The sequence below is a fragment of the Pteropus alecto genome, unplaced genomic scaffold, assembly GCF_000325575.1.
Source record: "Pteropus alecto unplaced genomic scaffold, ASM32557v1 scaffold30, whole genome shotgun sequence".
NCBI lineage: Eukaryota > Metazoa > Chordata > Mammalia > Chiroptera > Pteropodidae > Pteropus > Pteropus alecto.
Genome location: NW_006429782.1, coordinates 1646799 through 1663585, shown reverse-complemented (window position 1 = coordinate 1663585; position 16787 = coordinate 1646799). Strand labels below are relative to the sequence as shown.

The following is a 16787-nucleotide window of genomic DNA, read 5'->3' as shown; positions in this document are numbered from 1 at the left end:
TCCGGGCCTTCACAGGCGTGGGCTGTATCCGCGCCGGTCCTCGCCTTCCTGTTCCTGCCCTCAGAGGGCACAGTTGCAATGTTTTGCTGCGAAGTAGGAAGTTGGTCTGGGTTTTACGTGGACACCAATTTCTTTGTGATTGTGCGTGTTCCCGCCTTGTCTTTTAGTTGTATTGTCATGAATGAAGAGTAATAGGAGACAGGCGTGTCCTCAGTATTTGTGGATTGGAAGTCTGTGGGTTGGGTGTGTTTTTTCCAATAATGAAATAAATTATCCTCATTGAACAATCAATATTTAATCCATCTTTTCAGGAATTAAATGAATGTGGTTGTGACTTATGTTTTTTTACATATACATTTATGTGTTGGATTTCCATTTAAAAAGCCTTTTGCCTTTATATTTATGAATTTTTTTCCTTTGAATATTTTTGGAATTGTTCCTTTCTGGTCTTGGTAATACTCTGCGATTTTTTTTTTATAATTAGATGCCACTGACTTTTGAGTATTTGTTATCTGGCCAAAGAATTGTTTGAGACTTGTGTTTAGAGTATGCGGGTATTTGACTGCTTTTGTGTATGTAGTGACCATGACATTCTCAAATCTGTTCATTTGCATCTTCTCAGCTACTGTGTACTGATGTCTATACATTTATCTGATTACATCCAATCTAAAAAATCTCTTCCACGAATGTTTTGTAATATCTCCTCAATGTGCTTAATGTCTGAATCATCTGAAATTTTGTTCCTTTTTTACACTTTCTTTTATTTGCTCATATTCTTTTGCATTTAAATAAAAATGTTATTAGTTTAAGAAGAATATATTTTTAGTTTGTCTGAAATTTTTAAAGACCACTTTAATTGAGATATAATTTACATAACATAAAGTTTTCCTATTTAAAGTATCAAATTCAATGGTATCTGGTATGTATACAGAATTGTGTAAACATTTCTATGTTGTAATTTTGAAATGTTTTTATCACCCCAGAAGAAAACTTGCATCTACTGGTAGTCACCCTGCATCTACCCCGCCTCCACATGCCTGGGTCCTGGCAATTTATTCATCTACTTCCTGTTTCTATAGATTTACTACTTCTGTACGTCTCACGCAAATGATTTCATGCTCTGCACAGTCATTGAGTTTGCGCCGTCGATCGCTGCTTCTTTTCTCTTGTTGCCACATACTGTTCCATGTGACTATCCTGTTTCGATGATCAGATTCAGTTAATGGACTTTTGAGTTGTTTTTATGTTTTGGTTATTATGATTCATGCTGCTGTGAATATGTTTATACAGTCATGTGCCGCTTAAGGATGGATACATTTTTAGACAGGCACCCTTAGGTGCTTTCGTCTAGGTGATCCATGCCTAGATGGCATTGCCTAGTGCAGCCCTAGACTGTGTGGTACAGCTTACTGCTCGCTGGCTACAAGCTTGCACAGCGGGTTACTGTTCCAAACAACGCGAGATTCAGGCAAGCACAAGAGAAGATGCTGCAGTCAAGAGACACGGTAAACACGAGGTGTCGGAGGCTGCTGCTAGCGTAACACGGAGTCCTGTTTTACACCTCACTTTTTTTTATAAGTAGAAAAAGTTTAAAATAATGATAAAAATATAGTGTAGTCATTAGGCAAAATGATGCCAATTACTTAACATGACCAATGCCGTCTTATGGAGCCCGCTGGATGACAGTTACTTTTGGAGGATGGGCCCCCATCACCTGAAAGAAACGTTCTCGTATAGACAGGTGGGCTGATTAAGTTCTTTGCTGCTTTGGGTTACACAGCTCTTTAAGAAGCACATGCCACATAGCTACAAGCCACCTGCGTTGGCACGTGCCCCTTCGCTGTATATCCCACACCCACAGCCCCTTTTTGCTGCAGAGATGCCATCTTGCTGCAGAGAAGCCTCCGCTTCTTTCTGTAAGTTCCCCTGGAGGCTCCTCTTTTACTGCTGGAGTCGTCAGCCTCTTTCTTCGGTCTCTTGGCACCTTGGGAAAATTTCCTCACAATAGTAAATACATAAAGCGGTGACATAGTTGTTTATTATCATCATCCAGTGGCGTGTACATTATTATCTGTGCTACACTTTGATCTGACTGGCGGCACAGGAGGCTCGTTTATGCCGGCACCACCACGAATGCGTGGGTAATGCCTTATGCTACAACGCTACGATGACCGTGGTAGGATTTTTTCAGATCTTGTGGGACTACTTCCATACATGCGGTCCGTCCTTGACTGAAGCGTTATTTGGCACATGACTGCACTAGTTTTATGTTGATATTTGTTTTTGCTTTTCCTGGGTACGTAGTTACTTAGGAGTGGAATTGCTGTGTTATGTGGTTGCATGCTCATGAGTTTGAGGACCTGCCAGGCTGTCTTCCGAAGTGGCTTCTCCACTTTCCTTCTTATCAGCTGCGTGTGAGGGCCCCACCTTCCTCACATCTTGGCCAGTTCCGGTCTGTCTGTCTCCACAGCTGTTCTCGTGGTGAGAACAAGTATCAGCTGTAGTTTCCCGATAACTAATATCTAGCATCTTTGGTGCAGTCATTGGCCATTTGTATTTTGTCTTTGGAGAAATGTCTACTCACATTCCATGCCCATTACTAATTACATTATGTATCTTTATCTTGTTCCCTTTTTTTTTTATTTTCTGTAGCTGATGTAGTTGAGACTATTTTCTTTTTTGAGATTTTGAGAACATATTCTTTTAAAATCTCAATTTTTTTCCCCCTGATTGTTTGCTCTATATTTCATTGGTGTAAGGTCATGCCATATTGTTCTAAAATATGCATTCTGTGTTTTTTTTTTTCCTCTCTGTTAAAGTTTCCTTTGACTCCATTACCATTAGATCCTTCAGGGATTCTTCATGGGCCATTTTCTCTAATTCCAGGCTCTTGGTTGTTTGTATGAGAGACCCTGTTGCCTTGATAGATTCTTCCAGAATCAGGCACTTCAGTACCAGCAGGTATGCCAGACCTTAGGTTCTGCTCTGTGTCTGTTCCCTTAGCGTCCACTTCACCCCAGGAGGTGTCGGATCTCTGTCTATTTCGGATATGAGAGAACTAGACCAGGCTATTCGATGCTGATGAATCCCAAGGTGAGAGTTGTTCAGATGAGGCTTCTCCTGACATCTCAGTGTTCGTGACATTTTGACATTCTCGTTCCAGGTCTTGGAGCTGACAAGGAAGTAAGTTTTGAGCAAGTCCAGTCTCCATTACCGTGTTATCTGAATGATAGTTTCATTTTTTTACCTTTTACCTTACTTCAAAATAGGCTATATCTTAGTAAAATCATTCTTTTTAATTACGCGTGGATAAATTTATATTCGTTTTTGTCACACCTTGCTTTAAGGTTCCGAGCACTTCCTTCCATCGAGCATACTGCATTTGATTTGCTTGTTCATTTTCATTATCCACAAGAATGTACGCTCTAGGAGTTCTAGAAATTGAGCCTCCCCCTTCATCCCGTACACACTGGTGAAGTGGTGTCTTGTTGAAACATAATATATGCGATTTTTCAGGACATAGTGGTCTTTATTGATGTGGCAGTGAACTTTACCCAGAAAGAGTGGGCTTTGCTAGATTATTCTCAGAGGAGGCTCTACCAAGATGTGATGCTGGAGACCTGCTGGAGCCTGGCCTCCGTGGGTAAGAACGGCTTCTTCTCAACAATTGATAGTTCTAATTGGGGCAAAGAAATGGAAATATGTTGGAAAAAAGACATTATTCCAGTGTTCATGGAACCTACCTATCTATAGTCAAATGGCTTTTCCATGAAAACAAAGTTTCATATATTAATCTAAGTATTTATTCATTTTGATCAAAAGTCTGATGCTCCCTAATTTTGTAAGTGTCAATTTGTCTCCAGTTTGCTGTGCAGGAGACAGAGCAACCTCATGATTGTCACCACTGAAACAGTTACACTGGGGTTAATATACATTTGACATTGTGATCTTGCTGCAATTTATTCCACGCTTACCCAGCGTCACTGGCCTGAAGAGCATAGTGTTGGCCCATCTTGTGCAATATTTGTTGCCCTCCATCCTCTCCATGATGAGATTTTGTGCAGGAGCAGGGCAGGGGCCATACACTATCTGAGGTCCCAATGGCAGCTGGGCCATGGGACCTGTGTCTGTGAACGCCAGGAGAGAAACAACCTTTGGGAACAACAGGTTCTAGAGAAGGGAATGATATTTGTACATGTCCATTAGAAAGATGACTCAATGTGTGTGTGAGAAGGGTGACATTTGTCATTTCTTTGGTTCCGTGTTGGACTTCTCATCCATCCTAAACCACTTGGAAAGACTTTCTGTAGTTCTTGTACGGGGAGCATTTGGACATGTGTATTTTGCCTGTTTCACTTCTACTTTGACTTTCTGATAACATTCATTTAAACATTAAACTATTTCATAGTGACCAGGATGCCATTTTGACAGTTTTTTCCTATTATTGCCAAAGTCTCAAAGAGCCGAAGTTCTATGAGTTTTTCTTGGCTCAGATGTTCAGTCCGTCTTATTAAATTTGTCTGTATTTTGGGATAAGTACGTGATAAAAAAAAAAAATCCACATGTGGTCTATTTACTTTCTCTCATCTTCTTGATCCTAAGAAACTAAATGTGGTACTGAATGTTGCAGATTATTTCATGCACAAAACCAGTGGATCATGTTCTCAGAGGAAAATTTTGGTGAAGGAAATATCCAGTGAAGAGAAAATTGTAAGATTCACAGGAAAAGATTTCTGGTTTGTGTTTGAAGAACCCTGGATGTTACATAACGTTTGCAGATCAGGCCTTGGAGGTGAGCAGCATCTCCACAGGGCAGGGGGACCTCAGCAGAGTGGTACACTAACTTGAAATTTAAGAAAAAATGTAAACCTAGCTCATCAGTAGTGCACTCAGAACGTTTATAAGACAACATTTTCATAAATGATGTATATATTGTGCGTCTGAAACAATTCAGTTGGAAACAATGGTCAGAAAACCCTGAACGTAAGAAACAGTCGTGGTTCTGCGTGAGCTCAGCCAGAGCATTGATGCCGTTCCACAACGTAACATTGTAAACAGAGCCAGAAACATACGCATGCATTGAAAATGGCAAACACGTAGTCAAAGGGGTCATTACCACCATGAATAATCATTAATGACAGCACTTATGGACATTAGTCCCTAACAGTGTGCTTCCCATTTGATCAGCCGTCGTTTTGTGCAGAGACCCTGTGACCATAATGAAGGTCATCAGTGTGGAGATACCCTGACTCAGATCACACATCTTCCTGTGCCGGTAGATATCTAACTGCAGGTAAACCCTCTGGATGCAGCAAGTGTGGAAACATCTGCCCAGATCATTTCTTCTTGAAGAACCAGCCCGGCTCTCCCACTGGACATGAACCCCATCTCTGTGAAGAGTATGGAGAAGCCCTATGATCGTCCGCAATGTGGGAAAGCCTTCATTAGTCACTCTTACCTTCAAAAACGTGTGAACATACAGTGGGGAGAAATCCTATGAATGTAAGGAATTTGGGAAAGCTTTTAGGCAGCTTCAGTATTTTCAAGGTCACATGAGAGTGCACAGCAGAGTGAAGCCCTATGAATGTAAGGAGTGCGGGATAGCCTATAGTTTTCTTTCATCCCTTCGAATACATGCAAGGACGTACAGTGGGGAGAGACCCTTTGAATGTCAGCACTGTGGGAAAGCCTTCAGGTATCCCACATCTCTGCGAAAACACGTGAGAATGCACAGTGAAAAGACTACCTATGAATGTCAGCAATGTGGCAAGGCCTTCCAGTATCTTGAATCCCTGCAAGCACATTTGAGGACACATGATGAACAGAAACTCTGAGCACAAGGACTGTGAGACATCTTCATTCTCCCTTAGAACCTTGTTATAAATGTGAGTATGCACACTGGAGAGAAGCTGTATGGATGGAAAGAATTGGAAAAATCTTCGGATGTAGCAGTTCACTTGTTTTCTACTAAAAACTCAGAGCAAGACTGAAATCTCTTAATTATTATAAGTATGGTTTTATCTTTGTAAATAGCTCATTCTTAATAGCGATTTCCAGTGTTTTAATTTTGGTTCATGTTGCTGACATGAAAACTTGATATGATGCATACTTCTCTACATCTCGTTGTCTGTACTACATATATATTATCTCTGACTTTAAGTATTTATACAGTTGTATAAAACATGCCTCATTTCCATTAAAATGTGTTTTGGATCCAAGGGTAATAAGTGGGTTTTTTATGTGAAACTGGATATAATTTTAGATGAAAAAAATTTTTAGTCTTACAAGTTATCATGTTCCTACTGTATGATCATGATATGAGACCTTTATTGAATCTCTGTTCTTGCCCACTGCTGCAAATACTGGAATTTTGTGACATGATAGCTACCCTCCCCTTCAGAGTTTATTATTGAAAAGTGTGTCTTTCACATTTGTTAGTGAATCCCACAATGTGTTCATCACAGATGTTAATAATTATGTCCAGATCTCCTCTTATTATGTTCATAATTTGATTTCTGCTCAATGTCCTTGATTTTGGTTGTATATTGGGCACAATACAGGGAGTTATGAAGAAAGACTTTGTGGTGTGATGATGAAAGCTGATGTCCAGAAGGTTCCACTGAATTGTGTTGTCAGCTTGGGTGAGGTGGGAAACTGTATCCCATTGTCCTCCTGGTTATGGTTCTGAGGTAACGGTCACGAGAAGAGGAAATTGCGTGAGGTTTGGAAGGCAGAGCTGAAGAAGCCATGAGTCAGTTCTTTGTACTGTCAGGAGACATCTATGCATGGGAACCTAGTGGGCCTGACAGCACAGTCTTCTGAGTCCTGGCTCTGCCCGTCTGTGACAGCCCCCACCAAACTTATGGTTGCTGTTAGTTTCTTTATAGGTAGCACACTGCACAGACTATTCTTGGGCCACCGCCATCATGGGCTTTCTTTGGTTTTCAAGTTTACACAGATCCTTGCATTTTCCTGTAGCTCTTCGATGGTCATCAGTCCACTTTTTCCAGCTCTCTGATCTAGCAATCTCTCAATCTGTCATCCACTTCATCTCCTATGTCTCTCTTAATTACATGATTTTTATTGTTCCTCTTTTGGGAGATATGTTTCCTGCCTCCATCCCAACACATTTAGTGCTGAACAAAATGCAGGAAACTTACTTCCCAGATTGCTTTATTTAGAGGCCACACTGACCCTTCATTTCTTGTTTCCAGATACTTCTATGTTTGAAAAAAGCCTTTATGAATATATTTGGCACTTTGTGGAAGTTTTCTCTTATAGCTGAATGCTCTCTAATGGATAAACCCAGTATGTTTAATTATCTTCAGTTTTTTGGTGTGATTACCAAGTGTTTCTTTGATTTTTAAATTGTTTCAAACCATGTGCACTTTTTTCAAATGGACTTTTATTCGTTGTTTCTTAGGAAACTATTATTATTCAGATTTTTCAAAAATGTTATATACAAACTGACTTTTTTTGTTTTATATTTCATTAATTGAGGGGACATATTAATCCGTTCCAAGGAAGAAGTTATACTTGTAATTGCTAAAATTTTCACATGTGTTCTGGGGTAATAGGACTAAATAAATATACCTTTTGAAAGTATTAACTTTTATGTGGCTATCATCTTTTTAAAATAAAAATGACTTATTTATCCTAATACTGAATCCTGACTGACAGTGGTCGCCAGCCAGACACCAGGAGTCATGCTTCTGCAGTTCAGAAATGTGGGAGGGGAAGCTGATGTACATCTTCCCTAGTTGTCTGTGGATAGCTGGGACAAGCGGTCTCCTAGGTGAGGTGGGCTCTTCGACATGGTGGAAGTGAGGTAGGAGACAGCTTTAGTTAGGCATAAGGGCTTTGAATAAACTCTGCTAATTTCTGGAAATGCTGTTTTTAAATATTTGTTTTCAAACATCTCATAGAGTTTTTTAATGGAAAGCCAATACCAGAATAGGACCATGTCTGTCTTTCTCCTTGTTGCTGGTAACCTTGCTGATATCCACAGGGTGTTTGTTCCCCTGGTGGATGGGAATTGACTGATAATGCTACTGCCCGGTGATGGTTCCTTGTATTGTTTCACTGGTGAAAAATGGATAGTGCTATTCTCTTTTCATCAACTGGTTTACGGTTCTGTTGCTTTGCCCCCAGGGGACAAAGCTCGGTTTCTCTCTGTCAGGTGACCTTCAGAGATGCTTCTCTGGCCCTGTGCATGGTGCAGATGTTGTGTTTTCCATGGATCTGGGCCTCAGGTGCTGTGCAAGGGACACACATCTCAGGGATTGGAGAGAAGATATGGAGAGAGCACATGGTTTGTAATGATACCTGTACCATCTTTGCAGAGAGGAAGCTTGTACCCATGCAGTTCCAATCATTGTCAGATGGACTTTACTCTCCAGTGTCATTGATTCACCAAGAAATAGGTCCATTGTTCATGGAAACACTGACATTCATGAGGCTCTCCATGGGTGCACTGACTGGTCACAGCACGGGAGATGTGGGTCACAACCCCACAGTGGGATTCCACCACTGGCGGAGAAGAGTCCATCCTTGACATTTTCCACAGAAGTCTTACATTTTCATATCAGAACCAAGAAACTCATGGTCTCAAAGCATTGTTCGTGTGTACCCTTCCCAATATGCAGAGGGTTTTCCTTTTAGAGATACGGTTCGTGGGCCTCATCTTCTCCTTGGAAGCTGACTCTGGAGATTTGGAGGGATGCCCCCTGAGTGCTTTTTGGGAGAGTACAAGCATACCCTTGTCCTGTGTGCCTTGAGGGGATGGTAGCCATTTGCATGGTCACAAGGGGCACAGGAAGGCTCAGGAACACAGCTCATTATACCAAGGTGCTAGAGAGTCACTGCACACCAAGACGGGGTATCTTCATGGCAGAAGGGACAAGGGAGCGGTTAGTGAACAGAATGCATGTGGTTTGGCATCATCCAGAGCATCAGGGGAATTTAGCATGTATTGTGCAAACTTGTGAGTCTCCGAAGGTCAGACTTAGGGAAGGCCCCTTGGGTTTGACTGCTGTTGAAAGCGTGAGTGGTTTGGAGGGTTTTTGTGGATTAGGTTGTTTGTATGAGACACCCTGTTAGTTCGATAGATTCTTCCAGTATCAGGCATATCTTTTACCTGCAGGTGTGCCAGGCTTTGGCCCTGGTCTCTGTCAATTCCCACAGTGTCCACCTCTTCCTGGGAGGGGTGGGCTCTCTGCCTCTGTTGGATATGAGGGGACTAGACTAGGCTCCTTGAGGCTGATGACTCCCAAGGCAAGAGTTGTTTTGACGAAGCTGCCTAGATGTCTGCGTGTTCACATCTTGACATTCTGGTTCCAGGTTTGGAGTTGGAAAAGAAGCAAACTTTGAGCAAGCCAAGTATCTATTTTTGTTTTCTGGATGGTGATTCTGTATTTTTGTCACTATTTTATCCCAGACCCCATCTGTTTGCAGTAGAACCTTTTTTATCATAATGCGTGGACAAGTGTATATCAGTTGTTGTTTTCACACTATTATTCAGATTTCCATGCTTTACCATCTCTGAGTATACAGCATTTGGTTTACTTGTTTATTGTCATTTTCCATGTGAATATGAGCTCAAGTGTCCTAGGAATTGAGTCCTGGTCCTTGTCACCCTTTTCCTTTTTCTTATATATATTGATGAAGAAGTGTCTTGTTGAATCAGAATATGTGGGATATTTCAGGATGTGGTGGTCTTTGCCGACGTGGCTGTGAACTTCACACGGGAAGAGTGGGCTTTGCTGGATCATACTCAGAGGAGGCTCTACCGAGATGTGATGCTGGAGACCTGCCGGAACCTGGCCTTCGTGGGTAAGGTCAGCTTCTTCCCTTGGCTTAGATTTTAGAGAAAACATTATAAGAAATATTTTACAGCGTTTATTTATTCTTGGGGTAAATGAATGAAAATATGTTGAAGAAAAGACAGCTGTAGTTCAAGACATCATGGATTGTACCTAGAATCAAATGGCTTTTTCATGTAAATAGTTTCATATATTAATCTGTTTGTTTATTCCATCAATCAAGGCTGAGGTCCCTCATTTTACGTGTGAGCATCACTCAGTCTCACTTTGGGTTCTCAAGAGCAGCTTTATAGTTTTGCCTTTCAGAATGTTACATTGTGGTTAATTCATATTTGACATGATAATCTTGCTGCATTTAAACTCACACTTACCCAACGTCACTGGTTTTGAAAGTCATAGTGTCTTATTATCTTCATTAAATGTTCATTGCCCTCCATTCTCCTATAATCAGCTTTTTGAAGGAGCAGGTCAGTAGTTATGTACCATTTGATGTTCCAGTGGGAGCTGGGGACCGTGTGTAATGCTTCATCTAGATCCTGTGGTGTCTGTGACACCATGAAGGAAACATCCCAGAGAAACAACATTTTCTAGATAACAGAATGGTATTTGCAAAAGTTTGTTAAAAACGTTACTACTCATGTTTTCAAAAAGTAACATTTGTCACGTACCTGTCTTTTTTTGTTGGACTTTTCATATATTTTAAATGACTTGGAAAGACTCTGTATCTCCTCTTGTGACGAGATGTTTTGGGCATGGGCCAGTTTTTTTCTACTCAGCATTTTCAATTATATTTATCTGAATATCGGTCTGCGTGTTTTTAAAAGTATTTCTTAGTAAACAGGTTGCCATTTTGACTCATTTAACCCATTTTTGCCACAGTCCCAAACACAGAATGTCCTCAGTTCTTTTGGTTGTTTTTGCTCGAGTGTCATTTCATCTTAATCAAATTTGTTTACATTTTGGATCAGCATATAAATACAGAGAGGTTGTTTTCCTTTTTCCACCATTCTATTTCCATGAAATTAAGTTATTCATTGATATTTGCAGGTTGTTACACTGAAGTTAAAACCTTTGGCTCATTTTCTCAGAGGAAAACTTTGGAAAATAACATAGCCAATAAAGAGAAAACAGTAAGATTTACAAGAAATGATTCTTGGTCAGTTTGGGGTGAAAACCAGTCACTTAATGACAATGGAGATCAGCCTCTAACCCAGGCGACGCCGTGTAGGTGAGTGGCACTCCCACAGGAGCAAGGAGAATATCTCCAAAGTGTTAAACTAAGTTTAAACAACTTTTCAAATGTATGTAAATTTTGCTAAACAATTGTGTACCCAGAGAATTTTCTCAAGACAACATTTACTTGTTGATACTGAGCTTCTGTTCAGAATTCAGTTGGAAATAATGATGAGGAAACATCGTATGTAAGAAACCTTGTTTCTTTTGTCCCTCTTTGTGCCCCCAGCAGGAGCACTATGATTTTTCCAGGATGTCACAATTCAGAGGTTTCCACAAACATACCCATTTATTGGACAAGGCAAATATGTAGTCAAAATAATCATTTACATTATCCATCAGTCATTAGGAAATCACTTATGATTATTAACCTGTAATTCTGTATTTCATATTTTTAACAGAAGTTATTTATTGGAGGACCTCTGTGAAACTAGTAAATGTAGTCAATTTGGAGACACCTTGAATACAGCTACAGATCATCCCTCGCATGAGAAACATGAGACCAGAGTTAATGCTTGTGAAAGTACCATATCTGGTAAAGTCCCTGTGCAGTGTTCATTTTTTCAGAATTGGGATATATCTCAAACGGGATGCACACCTAATTCATGTGAGGAACATGGCAAAGTCTTGAAGTTTCCTTCATCCCTGAGAGCACGTGTGATCACCCGCATGGAAGACAAACCGTATGTGTGTAAGGAATGTGGAAAATCCTATTCTTGTCCATCCCAACTTCGCGTCCATGTTAGAATCCACACTGGCGAGAGACCTTACAAATGTGAGCAGTGTGGGAAAGCCTTCCGTCAGAGATATTACCTTCAATATCATGTGAGAATACACACTATGGACAAACCCTATGAATGTAAGGAGTGTGGCAAAGTCTTCCACCATTATGCTTCCCTTTGGAGACATGTAACTTCACATACTGGAAAGAAACCCTATGAATGTGACCAGTGTGGGAAAGCCTTCAGGCAGCGAGAATGGCTTCGGTCACATGCGAGAATACACACTGGAGAGAAGCCCTATGTATGTAAGGAGTGTGGGAAAGGTTTTTCTACTTTATCCACTTTACGATGTCATTTGAGAACGCACACAGGGGAGAGACCCTATAAATGTAAGGAGTGTGGGAAAGGTTTTAATGTATCCTCCTCTTTACGAAGGCATGTGAGTACACACTCCCAAGATAAACCCTACAAATGTGAGCAGTGTGGGAAAGCTTTCAGTCATCCATACTACCTTAAATCACATGAAAAGAAAATACACACTGGGGAGAAACACTATGTATGTAAGGAGTGTGGAAAAGCCTTCAGGCATTATTCTACCCTCCATACACATGCAGTAGCACATACTGGAAAGAAACCCTATGAATGCGAACAGTGTGGAAAAACCTTTTTGTGGCGACGCTACCTTCAGATACATGTGAGAACACACACTGGGGAGAAACCCTATGAATGTGAACAGTGTGGGAAAGCCTTTTTGTGGCGACGCTACCTTCAGATACATGTGAGAACACATACTGGGGAGAAACCCTATGAATGTGAACAGTGTGGGAAAGCCTTTGGGGGACAACACTACCTACAGACACATGTGAGACTGCACACTGGGGAGAAACCCTACAAATGTGATCAGTGTGGGAAAGCTTATAGTCATCGAGTCTCCCTTAAGTCACATGTACAAAGACACACTGGGGAGAAACCATATGAATGTAAGGAGTGTGGGAAAGCCTTTATGCATAATTCCACCCTTCATGCACATGCCAAAGCACATTCTGGAGAGAAACCTTATGTATGTGAGCATTGTGGGAAAGCCTTTAATCGTAAATCGATTCTCTATAAACATGTAAGTGCACATACTGGGAAGAAACCCTATGAATGTGAATGGTGTGGGAAAGCTTTTTATCAGAGATACTCCCTTCAGTCACATGTGAGAATACACACCATGGACAAACCCTATGAATGTAAGGAGTGTGGGAAAGCCTTCCGCCATCAGTCCACCCTTCGAAGACATGCAATTTTACATACTGGAAAGAAACCCTATGAATGTGAGCAGTGTGGGGAAACCTTCACTCAGCGATTCTCTCTTCAGTCACACGTAAGAATACACACTGGGGAGAAATTCTGTAAATGCAAGGAGTGTGGGAAAGTCTTTTCTTCTTTGTCCTCTTTACGAGGTCATATGAGAACGCACACAGGGGAGAGACCCTATAAATGTAAGGAGTGTGGGAAAGGTTTTTGTCTATCCTCCACTTTACGAAGGCATGTGATAACGCACTCAGGAGATAAACCCTACAAATGTGAGCAGTGTAGGAAAGCTTACAGTCGTCGAGCATCTCTTAAGTTACATGAAAAGAAAATACACGCTGGAGAGAAACCAAATATATGTACTTAGTGGAGGGAAGGTTTTCTGAAATTTTCCTCTTTACAAGGACATGTTAGATCCCACAAGGGGTTTAGACCTCATAAATATATAGAGTGTGGGAACGGTTTTTGTCTATCTTTTTCTTAAAAAAGTATGTGAGAACACACTCAGGAGATAAACCCTACAAATGTGAGCAGTGTGGAAAAGCTTACAGGCATCGAGTCTCCCTGAAGTCACATGTAAAAATACACACTGTGGAGAAATGATTTGTATATAAGGGGCGTGAGAAAGTCTTCATGCATAATTCCACCCTCTACATGCTAAAACACATATTTGAGAGAAACCTAATATATGTGAGCACTATGGGAAAGCCTTTAACCATATGTCAATTCTCTTTAAACATGCAAGTGCACATACTGGAAGGAAAGCCTATGAATGTGAGCATTGTGAAAAAGCATTCATGCAGTGAGACTGCCTTCAGGCAAATGTGAGAATATACACTGAAATCCTATAAATGTCAGCATTGAGGGAAAGCCTTCAGGTTTTCCACATCTCTGCGAGATCATTTGATGATGCAATTCTGAATATAAGTACTGTGGAAGAGCCTTTTCTCCCTTAAAATCTTATGATCAATGTGAGCGACCACACTGGAGAAATACTTTATAACTGGAAAGAATGTGGGCTACCCTTCAGCATTTTACTTATTTCTGTACATGGAAACTCAGCAAGACAGAAAAATGTCACAAATAAAATTTGCCTTTGTAAGTGCCTCATTGTTAATAGAGATCTCCTGTATTTTTAGCTCATATTGCTGATCTAAACTCTGTATATATGTATTTTTCATGTCTTTTTCCATCTCTACTACATTCATTATGTTTCAGTATGTCCTACCAAGGACATATGTAACTGTTCAATTACATGAAACTTGCCTCATTTCTACTATAGTGTCTTATGGACTCTGATAAGTGGGCTTTTGTTTGTTTATGTTTTTATGTGGAAGTTGATGTACTTTTAGATAAAAGTTTGTTTCATTCTCACTTTTGTTACATTTCTAATATGTGAATCTTACATGAGACGTATATAGTTGAAGTTATTGTTCTGGTCCACTGCTGCAGATACTAGAGAATTCCGACTTGATTTCTAGCCTCCATTTCAGGCTTTATAGCTGAAAGACATATCTCTCACATTTGTTGTGAGCGACAGCCGCAGATGTGTTCTTTGCAGAAGTTAGTAATTGTGGAAAGATTTTAGAGCAGACAGTCTCACGAGATTTGAATTTTATGTTGGTTCACAGCCCATCTTCTCCATTCCAGGTGTTCCATCAATGACTGCAGTGTCCAATGGCAGAGACAAGCCTTTACACATTGACATGACATCATCAGTGTACTGGGTTTCTTTTACTGATATTGGCAAGATCAAGATATCTCTGGGACCGCTACCCCAGGCCACACTGTTAAGCTGTTCAGGGAGCCTTGCCGCAACACTTGGAAAGTTTATTATTGTTCTACTCTTGTCTTACCAAACCCCAATACTTGAATTTGTCTCACTTTTCAGGGCAGCAAAATCAAGTGCACCAGCAGGAGATTGCAGTGGACAAAAGAAGGTTTAATACTGAATAGGCCAAACTGGAGGACAGGAGCTGGAGGATGAAAGCCCAGCCCCTAATTGGCTTGTCAGCTGCAGATCCTATAGGGAGAGGTCAGGACACTGTGAGTTAGAGATTTGGGTCCTGCTGGTAGCTGATTGGTCTGAGACGAGGTGATCAGTCACTCCCTCTGCTGTGAAGACAGCTCTGAGGTCCGTTCTGCCAGCCCTGAGTCTGGATTTACGGAGGAGAAGCCTGGGAGTCATTCCACCTGAGCACTCAGGAGCTGAACCATCCCAGAGGTGAGGATGTTACCTCTAGCCTGCCAGAAGTACTGGCCTAGTGACCACCAGTCAGCTCCTCGCTGTTGTCTTCTGCTGCTTCAGTGGTTTCTGATTATCTGGAATAAAGGCGGGGTCCATGAGGGGTGTGCAGAGTGAGAAGAAATGATTCCTAAAGCTGTCTCCCATCAAATCAAAACCGGGAGGTGTAAAGCAAGTATATGTCAATTGGAAAACGCATTTCCTTCTACGAGAATACCCTTTATAATCATTAAATTTGTTTACTCACCCCCCCAAATGATGAGGACTCTCTGTTTCACCACATGAAGGCAAATAGCTCCTAATCATCAGAAACCTGTACTTGTCAACGCCTCCACCAATCTCCTCAAAGATGAGCACTTCTGCAGGAACATATTTTGTTTAAGCCTTGGAGTAAAACAACTATCTGCAAATGAGGAAAATCAGAAATGATAGTGGTTAAAAGTCTGATGACAGGTCATTATAATGCAGTTGAGGTGGAAACTTTATTTTTGTAACATCCATTTTAGAATTATGACTGGTAGCAGGACATAGCACATTTTAAGAAACTTTATGCAAATATACCCGAAAGTTTCATGTCACTTTTATTTGACAGTGCATCTCATGAAATGTAGCATGTACTTAAAATTATAGTTGTAAAAACATTTAATTCTTTTAATAAAAAAGACTCCGTCTTCTTGAGTAAACAGTGACTCATACAACATAGAATATTTGTTTTCTAGGCAGATTACAGGACAGGGAATGACAGATCATTTACCATTTCTTTTAAAAGTAGACTGAGATACAAGCTGATAACATTTTGTTTTTTTTAAAACAGTGCATGCTTGTCTCTCTGACACCTTCTAGTTGCAGCCTGCTCCCTCTGTCACTGGGCCTTTGTCTGATAGTGCTGCTGGGTGTCCCTCACAGCCAGGCTGATCAGGAAGTAACCCCGCTGGGGGTGAGGGTCACAGAAAGAGCCCCTCCTACCCCTTCCGGGAGGTAAAAGAAGCCCAAAGTCCACAGTTTATCAGAAGGATCCTAGGTTCCATTGGTTTCTTGTCAACTCAGCATCTTCTGGATCAGTCACCTTTCCTGATCCCCAACTGGGACAGCTGATCACAAAGACACAGAAGCACAAATTAGTCGGGACAGAACCACTATCCGTGACATGCTCATGACACTGTCCCAGGGAAAGGACACCGGGCATCAGGGAGGGGATCTTGCTGTGCATGCAGACTCCCCCAATGGTGGAGTGAAGTCCAAAGATATGTCCTTACTCCAAAGGAGCCATGTGCCTAGCACCTGTTGGATAATGACCCTCCCTAGTTTCTGATTCAATACAGCCCTGGCCGCTTTTCGGGAGAGAATCACAGCTGAGACTTACCAGCCACAGGTATCGCTTCTCAGGCAAGCCTCCCAAATTGTTTCCCGGCCAGAGGCTGTGAGTTTATTTGTTTTTTTGTGTGTGTGTGTGTGTGTGTGTGTATTCTT

The 16787-nt window shown here is 41.1% G+C and overlaps 1 protein-coding gene across 1 annotated transcript in view; it reads left to right on the top strand.

Annotated features, from left to right (window-relative positions):
* The window catches only part of LOC102887294 (zinc finger protein 709), a 16793-nt gene extending 2347 nt beyond the window's left edge, over window positions 1–14446 (top strand). The window contains exons 2-4 of the mRNA XM_006904081.3: window positions 9705–9831; window positions 10869–11049; window positions 11456–14446. Of these exons, the coding sequence (XP_006904143.2) occupies window positions 9705–9831; window positions 10869–11049; window positions 11456–13439 (2292 nt within the window). The 3' untranslated portion in view covers window positions 13440–14446. The remainder of the gene's footprint in view (window positions 1–9704; window positions 9832–10868; window positions 11050–11455) is intronic.
* The last annotated feature ends 2341 nt before the right edge of the window (window positions 14447–16787 follow it).